The 22,348-nt window shown below is 59.9% G+C and overlaps 1 protein-coding gene across 1 annotated transcript in view; it reads left to right on the forward strand.

The window, feature by feature from the left end:
• ANO1 (anoctamin 1) overlaps positions 1-22,348 on the forward strand; it is an 83,100-nt gene that overhangs the window by 25,052 nt on the left and 35,700 nt on the right. The window contains exons 6-11 of the mRNA XM_040638789.1: positions 1,326-1,377; positions 4,175-4,230; positions 7,308-7,349; positions 12,513-12,577; positions 13,303-13,437; positions 17,285-17,445. Coding sequence (XP_040494723.1) covers positions 1,326-1,377; positions 4,175-4,230; positions 7,308-7,349; positions 12,513-12,577; positions 13,303-13,437; positions 17,285-17,445 — 511 coding nt within the window. The remainder of the gene's footprint in view (positions 1-1,325; positions 1,378-4,174; positions 4,231-7,307; positions 7,350-12,512; positions 12,578-13,302; positions 13,438-17,284; positions 17,446-22,348) is intronic.

Below are 22,348 nucleotides of genomic sequence, written 5' to 3' on the forward strand. Positions count from 1 at the left end.
GTGTTGGTCTTGGGACTCAGACTTCAGCCTGTAGGCGCTAGGGAGCCATAGAAGGTTGCAGAGCAAGGTTTAGGATGTGGTCAGATCAGTTCGAGAAAGATGATGGCTAGTGGCCAGCTGTGGGAGGGCAGGTGGGGGCAGATGTGGGCTTCCAGGTGGTCACGAATGGGGTCGTGACCACAGGTGAATGGGAGGTGGTAGTCCCAGGGGAGTCAGCAAGGTCAGGATGGGGCCCCCAGTTAGATTCGGGGGTACCGGGGAGGGGGCCGACTGCCTGAGTGGCTCGTTCACGCAGTCATTGGCAGTTACTGGTGAGAGCAAGGGAGGAGGCAATGGGTGTCTTTACAGCAGGTGCAAGGGAGCACTCCGGGACGAGAGCAGAGTGGGCGGGCAGGGCAGCCGGGGTAGCAGCTGCCCTAGAGCCGCCTAAATCTCGGGGACCAAGCGCTTCTAGCAGAAGGAACAGCAAGGGTGAAGGCCCTGGGCCTCGGGACAGGGTTTAGCGAGCGAGAGGAGCAGCCAGGAGGCCGGATTGCTGGGCCAGGGCCGGGACAGATGGGGATGCAGGAGAGCAGGGACAGGACCGGGGGCCCCTGGCAGCCGAGGGGGAGCTGAGGGCTTGGAGGGAGGATTGCTGCTCTCACTGTCATGTCTGTGGCAGAGGGCTAGTCATGTTCACCCCATCTTGCAGATGGGGAAACTAAGGCCCAGGGTGATGAGGTAGTTTGCCCAAGATGGTATGTCTGCACGTGGTGAAGCCAGGACAGAGGCCGGCAGACTCCCAAGCCTGGGCTCCTGAGGCCACCAAGTAAAATGTTTTATTAGTAAAAGGGGCGGGGCTGGGATGGTGTGGGGCCTTCCAGGGGGACTTCTGCCACCTCCTGATGCAGGGTAAATGGACTCCTAAGACTTGCCCCCACCTCGGGTTTCTAGAACATCCAGGGCTACGCCTGGGAGGGGTCCTACTGGCTGTGTCCCCATGGGTCTGAATCCCAACTCCCTTCCTAGCCGAAAGGGAGAGTGGCCTGTCCCTCGAGGGGCAGGGGACAACTCTCAACGCTGAACAGCAGGATGCGGTCGATGCCTCATGGAGGGAAGTGAGAGATGGGAGTCCTCCCATCCCGCTGACTCCTCCCTCAGAACAGCACACCCTTGGCGCTGGGGACGCGCATCCGTAGAAAGGCTTGCCGTCTGTTCTCAGAGGAGAGTGGGTGGCTGTTGCTGGTCATGCTCGACCAGTCCCTTTTCGGCCGTCGTGTGACTGTTTGTGCATGCCCTGGCTGCCTCAAGTAACTGTCCGCCCCTCCTTCTTGTCTCTGCAACAGGTCTATGAGATCCTGAAAAGAACAACGTGTACCAAGGCCAAGTACAGCATGGGTGAGGACATTGCTGGGGCCTGAGCTCAGTGCTCCCCTCCCAGCGCTAATCTTGCCTCCCATCATCTCCGTGGGAGGCAGGCAGACCGTTTGGGGGTTTTTAGAAGGTTTTGATTTAAGCCGGTGTAGCCGTTTGAGACAGAAGAGCTGTTCCAGGACCGCGGGGCCGTTTTATGGCCTGGCGCTGGAGGCACCAACGTGCCCTTCTCCAGCTTGTGCCGTTCGTGGTGGCGTCAGAGCCTCTCCCCGCAGTGGTAAATCCTGGCTGTGGGAAGCTATAGGGGCGACCAGGGCGCCATCACCCTCTGCTGACCCTCCCAGTCCAGGAGGAAGTAGTTAGGGTTCCGGCCGGGGGTGACAGCCCAAAGCAGCTCCCCGTGGCTGGGAAGCAGCCAAACATGCACCCAGCGTGGAGCGGAAGGCGCCCCACGGGGTCCCACACAGCCCCACACCGGGCCTTGCTGAAAGGCGTGTCCTCGACACACACCCCGATTCCAGAACCTGCCATGAAACCATCCCAGCTGGGCGCCTTGTGTAGGGGTTTATAGCACACCCCACCCCACAAATGCAGAATTCTCCCGACTGAAGCGTGTAGAGTCGAACCCCCACCCCCACCCCAGCATGGGTCCCTCGCCCCGCAGCTGTAGGCTGAAGTCGCCAAAACCAAACACTTCAGAGCAAAGGAATGCCTTGCACACCCTCCGGGGCCAGGGGGCAGCGCTGGCAGGCGCAGGGTCTGTGCATCCAGGACGGAGAATCCTTGCACACTTGGCTTCCTGCAGAGGGGAGAATGCCTACCAGGATGTAAGCAGAGAGTAGCAGTGTGGGGGAGTGCTGGGGGCCAGGCCCAGGACGCAGGCAGGAGAGGGTGGCCCTCAGGGTCAGGCGGGCTGCAGGTGCCCTGGCCAGTAAGGCCGATGGCCAGTCACAGGGAATCCTTCCAGGCCTGCAATCTCTGAGCCCATGTCCTAAGTCAGTGGGAATGGGTGGTCTCATTCAGGGGCCAAGAGGAGCCTGGGAAAGCTGTCAACCGTAAGCCTGGCCCACCGTAGACAGAGGGAGAGGCTTCAGAGTGGCCCAGGTCAGCAGAGGTGGGAGGAAGTGTGGCTCCTGTCCCAGACCTCAGTCTGCCTGGACGTTCCCTGTGGGGTCCCTTCCAGTGCAAACCTGCATGGTTGCCTGAAGGTTTGCAAAGAGCCCAGGGTCTGGGGGCTTCTCAGCTAGAGTTGATCCCTGCTCTGGGTCGTCCCCAGGGGCGGGCATCTCTGGCAAACCTGGTGAGAGAGCGCATAGATCAAGGGTCCTCGTCTGCACCCCCACTTCGCCTCGGTGCCTTGTCCGAAAGCCCTACTCACCTCCAAATTCACGCATTCGACTTGCAGCAAGTATGGATGGATTCTGTCACCCTCAGGGGATTTATATTTTGGGGGAAGAAATAGATAATCAGAAAAGTCAAAACATCATCTTGTGGGGGTCGGGAGGGCTGCCAGGAGGATTTAGGAACAATGATCGGAAAAGGCCTTTCTGAGAAGGGGACGTTTGAGCAGAGATCTGAAGAAAATGAGGGGTTAGACAGAGGGGTCCAGACCTGTGCAAAGGCCCTGTGGCAACACCGTGTGGAGAGTGTTCTAGGAACAGTAAGGAGCCATCAAATCTGAATCAGATCCACGTCCACTTTTATTACAGATGAATTTTCATGCATGTGGGCTTTAGCTGGATACGTCCACCTGTCTCTGGTTTGGGATTTCTAAGCATCCCTCAGGTACCCTGATCATTCCAGATCACTAACAGAGGAGATGGTCTGTTTTTAAGTGGACCTCAGGAAGACACTTACCCACCATTTCCCAGTGGCATAGTAAAGGGTGGGCCAGCTAGGCCACTGAAAAAGCTGACCCACTCACCACCTACAAAGCCTCTTTGGCCAGGCCGAGGGTTCTGTGGCCAGCAAAGGGCTCCTGGAGACTCTGGAGCAGCACTGGCCCCCAAGGGCGTGGCCAGCCCTGCCTTTCCCTCCACAGCACGGTGTCTCCTGGGGCCCGGAGCTGAAGGCACACCTTTGGGTTCTGGGAGGCGCAGGTGTGGTGACAGCGCAGGGTCTGGGGCGGCCGTCGAGGCCGTGGCCACTGCCCCACCGCCCCCCAGGCGTGCGGACTGCCATGAGCGAACGCTTTCTCCCCCAAATGCAGCTTTGGTCCTTTCAGACGTTTTCATGTAACTAATAGCCCGATGTACAAACAGGGCAAGGAGGGCAAGGAGAGGGAAGAAAGAAGGACTCTGCCCTTTTAAATAAAAGGCGAAAATGTAGTAAATACGGTAAGTGCCTCCGCCCCCCCATGGGGCCTGCAGGCCTCCCCTTTGGCTTTCCCAATCAACCTAAAATCTAATTCCAAATTGTATGTGTGTTTTCCGACACCATCAATTTTCCCACCCGTATTTTTCTCGTGATTCAGCTTTTCTAACCACTTGAAATCCATCTTTCTCGTCTGTAGGCTTGCCCTCGAGCAGGTGTGGGTAGTTGGTGAATTGCAGGTTCGGGGGTACCTCCTTCCTCCCCGGCGTCACTGTCTCTTGGGGTTTCCTCTGTGTCTTCCTAATCCTGCCGGTAGAGCATGTTTTCACCGTCTCCTAGTTGAACCCGGGGAGGAAACGCCACAAAGGTGGCCTGGCTCTGTGCCGCCAGGTGCAGGGGGCTTTGAGAAAATTCTCGGCGACTGACACGGTCCTAGGACGGCTCTGTTTGCAAAGAGAGCAGTGGGGCACATACCTGGTCTGTAATCCTCTCTGCCTTTATTTTTAAGGTATCACGAGCCTGCTGGCCAATGGCGTTTACTCGGCTGCCTACCCCCTGCACGATGTAAGTAACCTTGACAAAGGGTTCGCGCCTGCGTCATTGGAGGCCCCAAATCCCCACGGGCCACACCTCCAGGGAGCTCTAATTATCCTGCGGTCTCAGCTTCCTGCTTTGGCTCTTCTGTAAATGTCAGCTGCACGCAGGCACGCCCGGCCAGGCACTCACATCCAGGGCATCTTTTCTTGCAGAACAAGCCCACCGAGGCAGGGGCGTTTGTGGCAGGAACGCTGCCCGGACGGGGTGTGAACCTTGTAGCTGGCCAGTCCACGAAATGTTTTCCCTGCCTGGGTCTCCCCGGCCACCCCACCCCCACTCTGGCTGAGTGACTGGGGCTCTGCGTGTATCTATTTCTGCAGAGCAAGTGGCCAGCTTCCTGAACTGGATCTCCAAATCCCTCTGGTATCCCCCGACAAATATAGCCTGTGGCCACGGCCGCGCGTTGGCTCGGTCAGGGTGGAGAAGGATGAGTCTCTTCTTGCTGTTTCTATGGAAACAGGGGCTAGGGTTCATCGGGGCACGGGAATGCACTGTGGGCCCAGAGCAGTGTGGGAACCCCGGACTGTGAACCTCTGGAACGTTCCAAATGGGTGTTGCCCCAAGGACTAGGAACCACGAAGCAGGAGAGAGCAGAGAAGGGTAGGGCCGGAAGTCAGGGGACCCAGAGTCTAGTCCTGGCCACGCGCCTCCGCGGCCCCAAGTGGAGGCAGCCCCTGTCCTCTCTGCACCTCGCGACCCCATCTACAAGCGGGGAATCGTTTCCAGCGGGCATCAGAGGGAGCACAGAAGTGAGAGGGCTTCCAGTAAGACACTGGATTGGAAAAACCCAATTGCCAGAACAGCAAAGGGCCATCTCTCCAGACCTATGACTGACCTGCTACTATCCCCTCATCATTCACTGTGGGGAGCTGGGGTCCACTGACCAGGCTTTCCCACCTCTGTGCCTTCCAGAATGCTGTTCCTTCTGCCTGCATGCTCTTCCCCACCTCCTCTACCTGGCAGCTCCTCCCCCGCTCCCCAGGACAGACAAAGCATCCACACAAAGCCCTCCTTTTCCCCCTTGCCTGGCCCTGCCCCTGCACGGGTGATGTCTCCCTGCCTCCCCACCCCTACCCGCCCAGCCTCTGAGGTTCCCTGTCCCACAAAAACACCACTGTTTGGCCACCGTTCCTCGGGCATGTGTCTCATGAAAGCCTTGGCACTTGGCATTTACTGGGTGCTTGATGAATGCAGTGTTGATTTGGGGAGTGTGGAGTAAGTGGCCTTGGCCAGTGACCTGCTGCATGCTTCAAGGGCAGGGCTCAGACCTCACAGGTCCCGGCCAACGGTCCCAGCTGAAGGGCCCTCGATCACTGTCCATCACGCTTCCATCAGCAGGTGCTCACCCCACCCCACCCCACCCCCGCTGGCTCCAGGAATGCAGCGCCCCCCTAGGCCCGCTCACAGACTGCTGGGCCTTTCAGCTGGTGACCCCTGCTGAGATGTCAGGGCCCAGTTCTGGGCCTCCCTGCCTGTTTGGAGTCAGCCCTTGAAGGCTTGAAAGGGAAAGGGGAGAAATCAACATTTCTGAGCACCTGTTGAATGCAAAGAACTGTGTTGAGTAGGAGATTTTTCTTATTTAATCTGGTGCAGACGGAGCTCAGAGAGGTCTACTAATTTGCTCAGGGCCACACAGCCCCTGTAGGGGAGTGGGGCCAGAGCAGGCCCTGGTCGACACTTGGCTACTCCACCCCCCAGCTATGCCATCACCTCCTCCTTCCCTGGAGGCCACGGGCTCCCTCCTGGAACTGACGCTTTCAGGAGTCAGGCCCCCAGGGCCTGTCCTTATCTGACAGCCCGTCCAGGGAAAACCACCTGCCGCACCATCAGCTTTGAACTCACACGGCGGTGGAGAAGACCTCCGTGTGGGGTCTAGGCCCACTTTACCAACAGGGAAACTGAGTCTGCAGTTGCCCCCGCAGCTTGCCCCGGTGGCGCCCAGCCCTCCCTGCGTCCAGGTTCTTTGCCGCCAGAGGGAGGGCTTTGGGCATCTTGAGGGAATACGGCATTTTACCTGCACAAATTGTCCCCACAGTTGAAGGGCACCTACCTGTTCAGTCCCAAAGCAGACGTTCGAACACTTGGGAAGAGAAATGGCTGCAAGGTGGTCGGAGGGTGCCCCACACGCTTACATAGAAGGAGGGGAAGTCACACACCGGGCTCGGGAGCTGGGCTCTTCGCTGCTTGCCATGTGTCGCTTGCTTTATGTGGCCTCCTTTCTGGTTGGCATCTGCCCCCCTCGAGGGCCTGGACAGACAGAGTTCTGCTGGAATGGCCTGGCGGTCTCGGCCATGAGAAGACACACTGGGAAAGCTCAGAGGTGGGGCGGGGGGTGCGGGGGAAACATCAGTGACCCTGGTCTCAGCGTGCCGTCATTCCGAGACACGGGGCAGCGGGAGCGCTGACCTGGTGGTCAAGTGCTCCTGCCTGGAGGGGACAGGAGGGTCCTAGAAGGGGCCAGTGGGTGGGACAGGACCCTGCTGGACCTCCGGGGGGCTTCAAACCTTTTTCCACCCGGTGAGGCTCACTTGGCCAGGCCAGCAACCCCGGGGCCACGCGGGGCCTCTCTGTCACTGGCCCCCTGAGTCCTTGGTACCAACGGTTGGTGTACTGGGCCGACTTCCAACCCTCAGGCCCTCCTTCTCTTCCATTGGATTTAAAGACTTGGCTCCAAGTCCCAGGTCTGACCAGCTTCGCTGTCTGTCCCAGAAAAGCCAGTTTGCTTCGCTGAGCCTCAGTGTTGCCATGTGTGAAATGGGAGTGAGGGACTCACTGATCTCTGTGCACAGTGACCATAAAACGTCCTGCCCTCCAGGGGTCCTGGCAGGGCCAGACTGTGGGGCCTCCTGGCGGGTGGGACGCACGTTCACCCTGTTGAAACAATGCAGAGCCTTCCCGCTAGCCTTCCTTGGCCTGTGACTGCTCTCTGGGGTTACCTGCCTGTGTCCGCGAGCGCGGCTGGCGCTTACATTTGGAAGCATGGCAGATTTGAGCTCCTTGCAAGGTCTATCAAGTACTGACAGTTTCCCTTTTCTCCTGAACAGGGAGACTACGAAGGTGAAAACGTGGATTTCAACGACAGAAAAGTGAGTGGGTGTGGAGTGGATGGAGGGCCGCGGGCGGGACGGGGCTACGCGGTGGCCCCTGGGGCAGCAACACTCCCGCCCCATGTCTGGGGGGACTGGGCTGAACCCCGGCCCGCTGGTTTGTGCCTGTCTCTCCGCGTCTGAGAGGTGCCCGGGCTGCAGGGAACGTGTGAAGAAGAGGGTGTGTTTCTCTACCTGGGCCTTCTTCGCTGGCCCCAAAACCTGTGTCTCCCCGGGCTGATCAACCTGCCACACCCCTTGTGGACACTTGGCCTAATCCTGCATGGCTGGCTCCCGGCCTGCTGTGGCCAGCCACACAGAGAGCCACAGCCCCCTCCGCACACTGGGGAGACTCGTGGACATGGTTCAACCCAGTGTTTCTCAAACTTATTTGACCTGGAACCCTTTCTAATGGAAAAGGTATTGAGCTGGTCTTCCCAGGGTTATGCCTTTGGAGACACCGAGTGATCTGTTTATTGTTCAGTGCTCTCCTTGATCCTATGTGCCCAGACCCCCCGCATCCCCACCCCCCACTGCAGCCATTTCTCCTCTGTCCTCCTCCCTCCGGAAGGTTCTTCCCCGCCATCCCATACACAAGCCAGCGCCTGGCTTCCAGCCTCCTCCCCAAGCCCACCTTACCCCCTCCCACTTCCCGAACAAGTGAAGACTTCCTTTAGCTGGGGGAACAGTCCTCATGGACCCGTGTTTGCCCCTTAAGAGCAGATCCTTCAGAGGCGGTGGGTGGAGACTCTTCCCTGGGAACCTCACAATGGTGGCCTTGTCCCAAATCTCGGGCTGGGAACCTCTGTGTATGGAATGTTCTCCGCTCCTGCCTCCCGCCAGCCCCCCATACGTGTTTTTAAACCTTTGGTGCTGGATACAACTTGCCCGCCCGGGAATCCAGCTGAAGATGCTATCTGATTTAGCTCAAAAATGACATATTTGGTTATTTTTAGTGGAACATCTGGCATTTGTCTGAGACCCAGTGACTTGCAGAACCCCCCCCCCCAACTCCATCCTGTGAGAGAAGCACCGTCCCCTCCCCAGGCCTGCCTGGGCCAACTCTGGCCTTGGAGTCCGTCCTCCTTCATCCCTTTGTGCCCTGTGCCGCATGGCTGGTTCCTTTCCTCCACCTACAAATGCTTCCTCCTTGGGCACCAGTGACCCCCTCTCAGGCTTCATTCAGTCCTCCTGGTCACAGGCCGCTGTGACCTTCTCACCTGCCTCCCTGTGCACCAGCCACGCTGGCCGCCTCACTAACCTGAGACTAGTCAGCTGTAGTCCCCCGCTGCCAAAACGATCCCATTCACTTCCTCACTCAGGAGCTCCTTACTGGGCACCACTGGGCACCAGGCCCAGCAAACATGGTTCTAGGTTTGTCCGGACCCACCTGTTCAATCTGCCTGGATGCTGCCCACCCCCCATCCTCCCCACCCCCATTGGATTTAATGTCCCAGCTGTGAGTACCAGGCCTGGCCCATGGGGGTAGTCCTAGAGCATTGGATGGGTGGATGGATAGAGGTAGGATGGACGGGTGGGTGGATGATGGGTGGATAGATGGCTGGGTGGGTGGGTGGATAGATGGAACGGAGGGAGGGAGAGTGGGAGGAATGTCCCAGATGGGTGTTTAGGTCTTAACTTAGAGCCTTGGAGAACTTTTCATTCTCCCATGTGGCTCCATCATAAGTGACCTGGTTCTGAGTATTTTGCCTTTCCAGTGACAAATCGGTGGTTCCCCATTATTGGTCCCATCCGTAGCAGGGGAGCCCCCAGTGCCTGGCCCTGGATACCTCACAGGATGGAAAGGGGGGGCAGCCAAGCCAAGGCCCTTCTGTGCCGAGCTGGAAGAGCACCAGTAGGAATGCTTAAGCAAGAGGCCAGGGCCAAGGCTGAGCGTAGTCCAAACAGTCAGCTTTACCCCTGGGTCATAGACACTCGGGGCCCTTGGGAGCGGGAGCGTCCCTCGTCCAGGGATGTGGAGCGGGGGAGTTACTCCAGATGCGGACTGAGTTGTCTCCGTCCCCATGCTGGACTGAGAACCACAGGACCCTGACCTCTATCATTCTGTCTCTCCTTCCCTCTCTCCCTCCTTCCTTCCGTAGTTACTTACTGGGACCCTGTTACCTGCCCCAGGCCCTGTGCAAGGCTCTGGGGATAACACGGACCAGGCAAACCTGGCCCTCCTGGGCTCCATTCAGGGAGAGATGGCAAGGGGCAAGTCCATACACAGTAGTTAAGGACAGGGTTGGCACCGTCGCAGGCCCGCCCAGCCGTGTGGGCCCAGGTGGGAGGTCTGGGCAGGAGAGACGCCGGCGGGTTGAGCCAGGATCCGTCTGAGGTCCGGGGTCACAGTGACTGGAGCCGCCAGCTCCCCAGTGGCCTACCCCAGGGCCTTGACACCTCCTACCCTGCTTGCAAGGCTGAGGTGCACCCTCGGAGCCCTGCCAGCCATAACAGGGAAATCTTGAGTTTGAGTTCTCCGCTCTGCCAGCGGCAGGGTGATTGATGTTCCCTTCTTGGCAGGAGGAACGTTCCACAGAGGTAAAGCAGTTGTGCAGAGAGCCAGGGTGTACCCCCGGCTGTGCCGTGTACCCGTGAACGGTGGCCGGCCTGCCGCAGGCCGGTGTCAGTAGGCAGGCCCGGGAACACAGGGACCAGCGTGACGAGGCCATGCCTTTGAGAGGGCCTTCTGTACCCCAGCAGTCTTTGACCCCCTCCACCCGCCCCTCCTCCCTCCTCCTGCCCCCATCTCTGGTGTGCCTTGCGGTGTGCGTGTGGTCTGTACCTCCAGCTCGGGTTCGACAGAGGGGAAGAAGCCGCCCTGGTCAGCGATGGCCACTTTGCTTTTCCAGAGATGGTCTGTGCACTCATCCAAGTTTGCCGTTTGCAGAGTGAAACTGGGAGCTTTTCACTGTTGTCCACATAACCAGGCCTGCTGAGACACAGCAAGCCCCAGTCCTCTGGCTTTCATGAGGCATGAGCCCCTGGGGAATCCCCCTCGGACCCGGGAGGAAGACAGCCTCCACCAGAATAACGGAGGCCACAGGCTCAGAGGGGAGGGGTTCAGACCGGACCCCACCCAGGACTCAGGACTCAGACTCAGTGCCCAGGACGCACACTGGAGGCCCAACAGAGCCCACATCCCCGCACAGGAGCAGTGCCTTTAACTCCCACCTCTCTCCTCCGAGATGTAGGGGACCCCGTGCACCCTGCTTCCTCAGGAGGCCGCAGAGCCCCCACCCAGCAGCCAGCTTTGCTGCTAGTCCTTCAAGACGTGGGCCCTGCTGAGCACATCCCGTTGTAGCACTCACAGAAAGACGTAAAATCGAAAGACGGCTCCTCTTACAGAGATCCCAGCAGATGTGTGCATTGACTTGAGGAAACACAGCATTTGTGTTCTTCTGAGTATAATTTCTCAGAGCTGACTCCCTGGTCTGTGGGAGCAGGACCCCTCCCAGCGAGCCTTCGTGCACACTGCTAATTTTTGGATAATTACCTAATGGTCTCTGTGCGCACATGAAGCCATCAGCTCCAGACCGCGGGGAGGTGGGGGCAGGGGCATTCGTCAGTGTGGACGGTGACAGCGGAATACACAGGCCGGGGCTTAAACCACTGACGTTCATTGTCTCCCGCTTGTAGAGGCTGGAGGTCAAGGAGTCAGCTGGGTCGTCCCTGGGGAGGGCCCTCTTCCTGGCTTGCCAACGGCAGCCTTCTCACGGTGTCCTCTGTGGATATGTGCAGAAGGAAAGCACTAGCGTCTCTTTTCGTGAGGACCCCAGTCCTGGCAGGTCAACACCGCACCTGTACGACCTCATTTAACTGGAATTCTGTCTGCAAAAGCCACATCTCCTAACACAGTCCCTTTCGGATTAGGGCTTCAATGTGATGAATTCTGGGGGGACACACGCATTCAGTCCATAGCAGAGAGTGTTTGGGGTGATGATATAAAACAGGGGGTTGTCATGGGGCCAGAGTAGAGTGTGACTATGGGAGACCCTGCTCCCCTGTTTTAAATTCAGGTGTTAAGAGAAGGGAAGAGACGGGGCGCCTGGGTGGCGCAGTCGTTTAGCGTCTGCCTTCGGCTCAGGGCGTGATCCCGGTGTTCTGGGTTCGAGCCCCGCATCAGGCTCCTTGGCTGGGAGCCCGCTTCTTCCTCTCCCACTCCCCCTGTTTGTGTTCCCTCTCTCGCTGGCTGTCTCTCTGTCAAGTAAATAAATGAAATCTTAAAAAAAAAAAAAAAGAGAGAGAGAGAAGGGAAGAGGACACAAGGCAGGCCACAGGACACAGAGGAGCCCAGGGAGCCCATGGCGCAGTCTCCCGCCTGCCTCCCTCCCGTTCCCCGTCTGAAGCCGGCCCGGGTGGGCGGCCAGGCACAGGGGGTCCAGCTGTGTGACGTAGGCTTTGAGTTACGGCTGGTAAAGCATCGTTGACCCACACGGGTGGGATTTCTCTCTTAACACCACTCATCCCAACGTGGTGTCTTTCCTAGGACAGTCTCTGCGTGTTCATACAAGGCTTTCGATCCATCCAGCTCATTACCATCCCTGCCCAGAGCCTGGGGGGTGACGGGGTGTGTGTGGATTTAATTTATTTCACCAAGCTGTGTTAATCAGACAGCCCATCTCAGGAGAGAAACGCCGAGCTCTCTTTGCATCCCAGGAGAGTTTTAAACGTCTTGCCGTTTCTCTGCTCCAGAGCAGGGTGGTCTCTGTCTTTTATCAAGAATGGCACGATGTCTGACAGGGACAGCCGAGAACCCTAAGTGGAAAAGTCTCACAGGGTTGGCCCAATTTAGATCAATTCTGGATCAGATCATGAAGCGTGAGGCTTCCGTAATGATTCTAGAAGCTTCTGTCCCTTCTAGCCTGTTCTTGCTCCCGGGCCAGCTCAGCTCCCATTGCCGGTGGGTTCTTTGAGACCCTTACCGGAGCTGAAAGCTTCATGTGGGTCTCCCCTGCCAGGACGGGAGCCCCGGGGCTCGGGGCTGTGTCCGCCATGCTCAGCTCTGAGAGCCCAGTACCCAGCACAGTAGCAGGCACATGGCCGGCTCTCAGGAAGCATTTGTTGAATGAATGAATGAATGATGTTGCTGTGAGCCAAGTCCATCAGCTCTGGGAAGCAAAGCTCCATTTTCACAAGCCCTCCCCTCTTGTTCTCCCCCAGCTTCTGTACCAAGAGTGGGCGAGCTACAGGGTCTTCTATAAGTACCAGCCCATCGACCTGGTCAGGTAAGAGGGGACGCCAGGTAAGAAGGAGCGGGCCTGGCTGCTCAGAGGCTGTGGGAGGCGAGTCCCGGGTTGGATGTCAGTTGGTTTGGACCGCACTGAATATTCAGCACCTGGAAACCCATATGAACTTGAGGAGCTTGGGAAGGAGGCCCCAGGTCGCCCACAGCCCCGCGGATTTACCGCAGGATGGGCCCTTCCTGTCATGTTCACCCTCTTCTCCTGAATCCCCAGCCCAGCTCGACCCTGCTGTGTAGCTGGTGGGGCTCCTTGCACGACTGGGTTGAGGGGAAGGAGAACGCTGTCCTCTCTCCCAGGGCGGGAAGGCGAGCAGATGTGTGTCCTGTGGGGACTTGCAGACCAGAGTCCAGCCCATGAAAATTATTAAGCCCCTGAAGGCGTCAGAGACGCTGAATGTGAGGAGGGTTGGTTCTCTCGGTGCCTGCAGGCCAGAGTTCATTCCAGCTCTTACGCCGAGTGGGGCTCAGGACGGGGTGATGACGTCCCAGGCAGCCCGCCACACGCCCCCCGGCCTGGGTGTCACAAACGGAATGGCCCACCTTCCCTGCCCCTGATGGCCCAGAGCCCCCGCCCACTCCCTAGCCCTGCTCGGGGGAACCCGGGGCCCGGTTCGAGCTGCTCCTTGCGGGCAGGGAGGCGCCGAGCGCCCCACACGCGAGTGCAGCAAGCATAAGCTCACCTCTGTTCGGCTCTGCCCTGCGGTGCAGGAAGTACTTCGGGGAGAAGATCGGCCTGTACTTCGCCTGGCTGGGCGTGTACACCCAGATGCTCATCCCCGCGTCCGTGGTCGGCGTCATCGTGTTCCTGTACGGATGTGCCACCGTCGATGAGAACATCCCCAGGTAGGCGGGCAGCCCCTCCCTGCCCACGCCCTCTGCTCACGGAGGAGCCGCGTTCCTCCCAAGGCTGTGGCCCCGGCAGGTCCTTGAACCCGCAGGCCCCGGGGGCGGAGGGGGCATGGGGGGGAGGCGGGGAGCACCGTCCAAGAGTGTGGGCGGCCTTTCGGAGCACAGACGGCCCAGGAGACACTCTTGTTCAGAGGAAGTCGTAAAACAAGCATCCAGCTCCTTTCTCTTCTTGGAAGGTTTTCTGCCCTCTTTTTTATTAAAAGAGTTTTTAGTCCTCCGGTGACAAGAAGATTCGCTGCTTCCTAGTGAGCTCGGGAGATGAGACAAAGGGCCCTGGTGAGGTCTCATGCATGGACTCGGGCTGCCGGGTCCCTTTCTCGCTCCGGCTTCCCCTGTCCCCGTGGCCCTGGGTGCTTTTGCAGGGACAGAGCTGACGCTCGTGCCGCTGTTCCCCGAGGGTTACATCAGGCATGGGGAGCTCTTGGAAGAAGGCCGGGGGCCCCGAGACAGCCTGGCCTCGTGCTGGGGTGTGGTTCTCCCAAAATGGCAGCCAGAACATGAGTCAAGCAATGGAATCCAGAGGCCGCCGTCCTCGGTGTGCACGGGAGTGTCCTGTCTCTCCCCGCCGCGTGCCAGAGCCGTGGCCCTGAGCCCGAGGTGACTGTGCTGCGTGTTCCCCGCCCGGTCAGGGACGCTGCTGCCAGGCCCACCGGCCCTGCCGCCCACCAGCGTGCGGGCTCTTGTGGAAGTTCGAGGACATCAGTTATATTTCTTACGACTCAGCCTCGTGTCTCCAAAGCAGAGCCATGGCTTGGAAAATTCATCTGTAGTTCAAACGAGTCGCACCTGGCCCAGAGCCTGGCTCGTCACAGCTTTGCAGCACAGAAAAGCCGGATCCGGCAAATTTTTGTGTAAATGATACTTCGATGCATGAGTAACATGTAAAATATTTCCACCCCCCCGGGATCAAAACGTTAAAGGAATCTGGCTTACGTCCCCTCCAGGACTATTTTGGGCACAGACAGACCAGAGGAAGCTTGTCCCTTTGTGGGCGAACGTGACATGAGGCCATTGTGCTTGGGTCCGACGGTGGCCATCGGGGTAGCCCAGGTGTGATGTAGATTTAGCTCTAAAGCCCGAAAGGACGTGGGAAGTGGCAGGGCCCCCCGGGGGCTTCACCTCCCCCTCCCCCCCGGGGCAGCGCAGCCAGCAGAGTCTCAGCTGGGAGGCTCTGGCCCGGGCACGCCTGCACAACCAGGGTGCCGAGGTCCCCGAGGCCAGGCCAGGGCCGCCTCCTGACACACAGCCAGGGATGCGAACCACATTCACGGCGGATTCTGGACGCCCATCCAACCTTGGCCTCGGGCTCTGCCCGGTTGGTGCCTTGGGCGAAGCAGGAGGTGTGTGTCCCCCTTGGAGTCCGATCTACCCATGTTTGTAAGGAAGTCGGTGGCCCTGCCCCTCGAGGTGCCGGCTGCCACCCCTACCTGGCCCATCCCCTCCAAAGAACAGACCTTCCCGTTCCTTGTCTTTATTTTGGCTGTGGGTGATGAAGGGCGAGGTGGAGGGTTTAGAACCAGTAGAAAAAGGCTTTTTGTCTGGCCTTGTTTATGCCAACGGGGAGGAGGGCTGGGCAGCAGGCCATCCCCGGCAGGCAGAGCTGCACGGCCTGGCCCCTGCCCCCCGCAGGGCTCTGGGCCCCCCCACCCTCCGGCCAGGTCACCGGGGCCCCAGGCAGCACAGTGACCACAGGGGCCTTTAGCCCCTGCCACCCAGGATGGGCCCTCAGAAGAGAGGGAGCTCAGCGAGGGGCGGGAAATGGACCCCTCCCAGCAGCTGTCTCTGCTTGGTTACTGCCAGGGTAATAACGGTGAGCACCACTGCTCAGGGGCTTCATGGGTTTTCCCCAGTTTCCCCAATGTCCCAACAGCCCAGCAGCATGGGCGCTCTTCATTCCCAGTGCCCCCATTCTACAGATGGGGCAACTGAGGCCCAAGGAGTTTGAGTCACCTGTCCCAGGCCACCCAGATTACAAATGGTAGGGCCGAGCCCTAAAGCCAGAGCTGGCTGGCTCTGGGGTCCATGCAGCCCCACTGCCCGTGTGTGCCTGCCCCTCTCCCACCCATATGCACACACACACACACACACACACACGCGCGCATGTGCACTCACTTCCCCAGGTGCTCCGGGGTAGCAGCCTCCTTGCCACGATCATCTTTCCACCTCTGTGCCTGGCACACAGGGTTTTCATGGTGTAACTGGGAAGAGAAGAGAGAGCTGGAATGCCCACTGGGCTGGCACATGGGGGGTCCCCGAGCGCCTTTCAGCAGGTGTCCTGCTGTGGGCCGGCTATGGTTGTATGCATAAGTTCAGTGTATCCAGAAATAAGAAACAAAAACACCCCCCTCCCTACTTTAGCCCCTGGGAATGAGCACTCCTGCCTGGTGTCTATTCAGAGCTCAGTGTCTTGTCCAAGTTAGCAGGGAGGGGAAAGTTCAGGGCAGGCCAGAGCTGGGGCACCTTACTCTGGCCCCTCTCCTCGTCTCCCAGAAGGAGAAACTGAGTCTGAGGCTGAAGGGCCTGGCCAGGGGCACAGAGGGCAGGAAGAGCCAAAGGAGGACCCAGGAGCGGTAGGTGAGAGCCCCGTCTCTGGGCAGAATGCAAGAGCCTTGAAGGCCTTGGGCTTTACAGTTAGAGACCAGGGCCCAATCCCCACTCTGCTGTGTGACCTTCAGCATCTTACTTGCCCTCTCTGGGCTTACTTCTTCATCAATAAAGGTGGGATTATAATAGTCCCCAAAGCTGGTCTGGGCCAGGTGGATGCCCTTGCAGTCTCCAGCTCACACAACTGATGGCCTTTGAACATTGGCGTCTCTCAGTATTAGCAGGAGAGAGCCTGAGTGCCAGGGTGCCGGTGGAGGGTGAAAGCCGCTGGGCTTCGGCAGCTCCGCTCCAGCCCCTCCGTAGCAGCTGGACTCCAGCCCCAGACTTCACGTCTGCCCAGCAGGGTAGGACCCTGTGTGGAACAGGACCCACTATCCCGACCAAGCACCCCTCGGCTGCCGAGCGAGTCCTGCATGGTGGATGTCCCCCACCCCGGGCTGCCTGTCAATGTGTTCCTTCCAGCCCAGCTGCCTGTCTCCCCTGTGCATCCAGAACCCCCTGAGGCAGATAGCTGGGCTGCGCCCAAGTCCAGCTGCCCCACAGCATCCCCACCGGGACAACTGAGCCTGCATGTGCCACGCCTGGGACGGGCAAAGGCGCACGGGTTACAGCATTCTGGTGGCTTCACCTGTTCCTCTCACTGTCTTCTGGGGCCTTATAACGTGAACACCCGGGCAGCACCCAGCCGGCAAAGGAAGCTGGCTGCCGACTTTCTGCTTCTGCGAGGCAGCTCCCATATAGCCTGTGGGTCCTGCCGCCTCAGGACCCCCCTGAGACGTGAGCACTCACGTGCCCATCTCCGGCCACGCAGCAAGTCTGGACCGGCCCACACCCAGGGTCGGCTGCAGAAATTGCGGGCCTTGTACAAAATGAAAACGCAGGAGCCTTGTTCACATTCATGGAGAATTTTGAGGCGGTAACAGAGAGGCATGAAATCAAGCCAAGGCCCTTCTGAGCACAGGCTCCCCGGGACCGCACGTGTCACCCGTGTCTGAGGCCGGCCTTGGAGCGCGCGAGGGACGCGGGCGCTGGCTGCAGCCGGCTGGCGGGCCTTACCGGGGTCACCCCGCCGACCCCCGGCTGGCTCCAGCACCTTCTCCCACCCCAGCGTGGCTCCCGGCGCAGGGTTCCTCCGCGTGCTGGCCGCGGGGACTTACGGCCCCTTCCTGTCTTCCAGCATGGAGATGTGTGACCAGAAATACAACATCACCATGTGCCCGCTGTGCGACAAGACCTGTAGCTACTGGAAGATGAGCTCAGCCTGTGCCACGGCCCGGGCCAGCCACCTCTTCGACAACCCCGCCACCGTCTTCTTCTCAGTCTTCATGGCCCTCTGGGGTGAGCAGAGCCCGGCCGCCCTGGGTCTGTGGGGCAGGGGCAACTTCGGCGCAGTCCCCACGTGTCCTTCCTTCCTCCCTGAGATGTTGCACAGCATTTGCCAGGAGCGAGCATGGGAGGGAGGGTCGGGGGAGATGATGGCCCGCTGCGTCCGCAGGTGAGGGGGATCTGTGCTGCATCCTGGATGCAGACTGGTTCTTCTGACCCACGCCTTATGAAAGGGGAGGAGGGTGCTTTGCTCTTAGAAATGGGCCCTGTTTCCTGGGACCAGGTCCTCGCAGCCCCCCTGCAGGCTCTGCGTGCCCACTTTACGGGGAGGGACGCCAAGGCCCAGAGACAGTTGACGTGAGTTTCCTGGGGTCACTCAGCTCCTGAGGGTCCGAGGCGAGGATGGAACATGCGGTTTCCAGAACCTGAGCCCTTAACGCCACCGCAACCCCAAGTCCAAGGCACGTAGCTTGTCCTTCAGGATGCTTCCCTACTCTGGTACCTGACTCAGATGTGGGGGGTGTGGGAGGTGGGTGAGTGGTGGCCAGGTGCATTTCTGCAGATGTTTCTGGATTAGCAAACTGGCCTGTTCCCTCCTCCGTGGCCCTGTGTTGCCATTTGCCAGGGGAGGATTCGGGTAGGAGATGGAGCTGGACGCAGAGAGGGCACAGGATCTAAGGGTTAGGATGCCTGTGGGAGGAAGTCAGGGCGGACTTCCTGGAAGAGGTGTGAGTCCCTCGAGCGGAGTTCTGAAGATGTCAAGGGCAGAGGCACTGAGCATTTGCGGTGCGGGGACTCGGTGTAGAAACAGAGGGGCCTGGGAGTAGCCCTGCTGGCATGTCCAGAGCCTCACATTGCTGCTAAGGACCACCCCCCCCACCCCCCCCCCCCCCCCCCCCCCCGGTTCTGCACACACAGCATCGACCCAGTGGGGGCAGTGGTGGGCTGAGAAGCTGCTCGGTTTGCAGATGGGGACGGAGGCTGCCCCCGGCCAGCGGCCAGCGAGGTGTGCGGCTCTCACCTGTCAGTGTGATCTAGACAGGTGAGCATCCGGGCACGGAGAATTTGGTTCTAGCACTCCGTTGCTGAGTGGAATGGGCTGTCAACGACACTCCAGAACTCTCGACTGGGGAGGATTTTTCAGAATCTCCAAATCATCGAAGTCGGGACCCGGGCTTCCCAACTCGGCAGCTGCTCTGGGGAGGCTGGAGGCTCAGGGAGGTCTGTCGTCCCAGGAAAGAAAGGACCACAGGGGCAGAACCAGCTTCCATGGCAGGAGAGGGCTGATGCCGGGATCTTCACCGGGCCTGAGCCGGCCCTGCATATCCTGGCAGCCTCCCTCCCTGCCCGAGACGGTCTGTTCAGACCGAGGTGGTGTTTGAGAGAACTGTCAGCGAGGGGAGGGAGCGACAGGCAGCCCGGGGGCTGAGGTTGCTGCCTGGCCCGGTCTCCCTGGAGCATGGGGCTCAGGGTGAGCTGAACCTCTGTGGTTTGGAGTCAGGGAGTGCAGAGGAGCTGAGAGGTGTCTCGGGAGGCCCAGGAGGGGTGAGGAAGGCTGAGCAGCGGGGCTGGTTCCTCGGTCACATTTCCACACTCATTGGAAACCGAGTGGGGGGCACCAGGCAGCGGCTGCCAGCTCTGGGGTGGGGACTGGTGAGGATGCAAGCCGGGACGTCTCCCCTGAGATGCTGTGCGCCCACCACCCTCCAACCTAGACAGCAGCTTGGTGTCCTTAGCAGGAGCCCCTGCCCAGGGGTCTCCTGCCCCGAGACCTCGTGCCCTGGGCCTGGCGCCGCAGCCCCCCACCTCTGCCAGCTTGGGTGGGGGGTGGATCTCCACAAGCGCCATCCAGTGGGTCCCTGGCCAGCGCCACTGGCCCCTTCAGGGTCCCTGGGCCCGTGTGGCTGCCAAGCCAGGGCCCACCGGTGGTCTATAGCGTGACCCGTGAGCAAGGGTGACCTGGGGGTGTTGAACCCCTGAGCTGCTAGACGGTTCAGTGCCCCATGACTGTCAGCCTGGGCCTCCCAGTGGGTATTTATACCCTCGGGACTCAGGCTCCAGCTCTGCCACCGCACCCCGTCATCCCTGGAAATCTCAGCCTCCTCGTCGGTGAAGCGGATGGCAAGGGTCCGAGGTGCTGGCTTCAGAGCCTCAGCCCAGGCCAAGCGTGTAGCTGAGTCAGTAGGGGTCCTGCACTGTTGTCACACCCACTGGTGGCACTGCCTACCACGTGGGGCGGAATGAGAAGTAAAGACGTATGTGACGGCGCCTGGCCGGGAGGGGGGCGGGCTGGCCGTGGGGGGGGGGGGCAGTGATCAGTCAGTTTTACAAAGGGCCTGTGCTTGGGGAAGCCCGAGAGGCAAACTGACGAATCCACTGCCCTTGGAAGCTTACAATCCAGGATTCAAGCAAGAGCCGCATGTGCAAAGGCCCGGTGGCAGGGGTGCAGGGCCTGGTGAAGGAGTCTGCCAGAGGCAGGGAGGAGGTGGGAAGGGTGCAGGGGATCTCAGAGACCCAGCAAAGGCCTGCTGTTAAGAACTCAGTGTTCTCATCCAGAGGAATCAGAAGCCAGTGCAGTCAGGCTGCTGTATCAGATGTGTTTTTGTGTCTCATCCTTGAGTCGGAGACAGCAGATGTAAGAGGCAGCTCGGGAGAAAGTGGAGGGAGGGCTGACTCAGCTTGGATGGGGACAGTGGCCAGGGGGCTCTCACTCGAGACCAAAGTGAGCTCCACGGCAGGTGCTTGGGCCAATGGTGAGAAACCCTGTTATCCCGAGGGGGGCGCAGGGCAGCCAGACGGGGAAGGGGGCCGGTGGGAAGGGCCAGAGCAGCAGTCAGAAGACCTTGTCACCTCCCTCCCTAGCCCCAGGCTCCCCGATTTTGTCCCATTCAGTCCCACTTTCCCCACGGGAAGCTCTAAGAGGAACTCAGCCCCCAGACTTCAGGTGACTGTTCTTCTAAACAAAGGGCTCAGGCCAAGAAAGGACATTTTGATCCTTGCAAGGGACTCGGCGCCTTGTGCCTGCTCTCGCGCGGCCATTCCCAGGGTTGAGAAGAGCTGGCGGGCGTGGCTGAGCCGGCTTTTAGTGAAGCCCAGGGAGGGCCGGTACAGTTACAGCCCGTGCCCTACTGTGAACAGGGGGTCTCGATCTCCGGGGCTCTGCCCGTCCTGCGTGACCTCAGGGTGGGGAGGAAGCAGGCCCACTGTGTCCCCGGCACACACATCCTCTGCAGCCAGCTCTCCGAACAGAACGTAGTTCATAGGTGCGGGCCCTGTCTCCTCGGAGGCACTGCTCAGGGCCCACTTTCTCCCGCCCGGTGAGAGAAGCCGGCAGCGGCCAGAACTCAGCGCAGAGCCGTCTTGGGCTGTAATTACCGCGTCTCTGGCTGAAAGCTATCAGTGGCGAGTCCTCGGCGCCAGGCGCCGGGCGCGGCTCTTGCTCCACAGCCCTGAGAGCTCCGTTGGCTTCTGGCCATCGCAAGTGTTGTCTTATAAGTACTAGCACCTTCACTGTCCCCTCCAGGAACGAGCGTGGGGCGCTGCGCCTCCTTCTCGGGCCGTCACCCCAGAGTGGATGCAGTCCATGCCCGAGTTGGAGAGGGGCAGGTCTGTCAACCCCCCAGCCATCAGGAGGAGGCCGGCCAGTCTTGTCCCTCGCCCACGGGGCTCGGAATGGCCCCGAGTGCCTGCAGCTTGTCCATACTCGGATAATCGAGAGTATCCAGGATTGTCCATCCACCCTGGCTCCCAGGAGCTCCTGCCCAGACCCAGCCCAGCCCTGCCCTCCCTCCCAAGTGGCGGTGGCTCTGGGCTCGTCTGTCCCACTTGTCAGAGCAAACAGTCTGGGCCTAAAAGTTTAAAACCCAATGGTCTCCCCGTGGTTCTCACACTGGGTTTCCCACCAGACAGGACAGTTACCCCAGGATGAGGGTGCAGCGAGGGAGGTGCCTGGACACAGTGCCCTCACTGGAGCCCTCTCTTGGGGGCCCACCCCACGCTTGCCCACCCCTGAGCCAGTCCGCAGGTTTGGTGCTGTGCACGCCTCCCCCGCCTCACCCAGTCCTGGCTTAGCTTTCAAACAGCAGCAGCCCTTTTACTGATTTCTACATGTGGGGGCTCATCTGTGGGATTTGGGGAACACGGGAGTTCTGCTGAGAAGGTTTCAAACCTCTTTCCTCCAGCGAGGACCGGGGAGCCGGGAGAGGGAGTGTTAGTGGCATCAGCGCGCACATACTGGCAAAGACAGGTGCTTGGGAGCCGTGGACTGTGCTAGATCTGCCTTGCGAGGTGCGGCCGCAGAGCGAGGAGGCAGCCCCTGCGTTCCAGGACGTCTGCTCAGAGTGGGGGACAGATGCAGGCAGAAATAAGCATAGCCTCACGATAAACGCCGTTACGTCTCTCGGTGGGCAAAGGCGGTCTTCTAAACAAGGCTGTGAATGAAATTGTAAGTCATCATCTCAGCACGGGGCGAGATTTCCAGCAGCGAGCGCTGTGTAGGGCTAGGCTGTGCCAGCCAGGGAGGTGGTGAGCACCCCGCTCCGGGAGGCACTCAAGCTACGTTGGAGGATCCCTTGCTGTGGCTGCTGCAAGCATGGGGAGGTGGTAGTTCTGTGTGGTTCCACGGCCGGCCCTCACCTTTCTGGACCCACTGGGAAGTACCTCTGAGCGTCTGCTGCCCTCTGCTCCTCATTCTCAGCCTCCCTGGCCTTCCTCAAGACCTCAGCACTGGTCAGCTGTCCCCTACCCCCCAGCCCCTCCGGTCTGGGCCCAGGAGGCTCCAAGCGGAAGCTGGAATGCCTCTGGCTGGGCACACAGCCTCCTGGGTCCCTGTTCCGAGCTGGGAAGTTTCACTGGCAGCGCACTCGAGCCCCCAGTGGAGCTCAGCTTGCACAGGCCGCCGGCTTGACGCCCGGGT

Source organism: Ursus maritimus, unplaced genomic scaffold, assembly GCF_017311325.1.
Source record: "Ursus maritimus isolate PB19 unplaced genomic scaffold, ASM1731132v1 scaffold_23, whole genome shotgun sequence".
Lineage (NCBI taxonomy): Eukaryota > Metazoa > Chordata > Mammalia > Carnivora > Ursidae > Ursus > Ursus maritimus.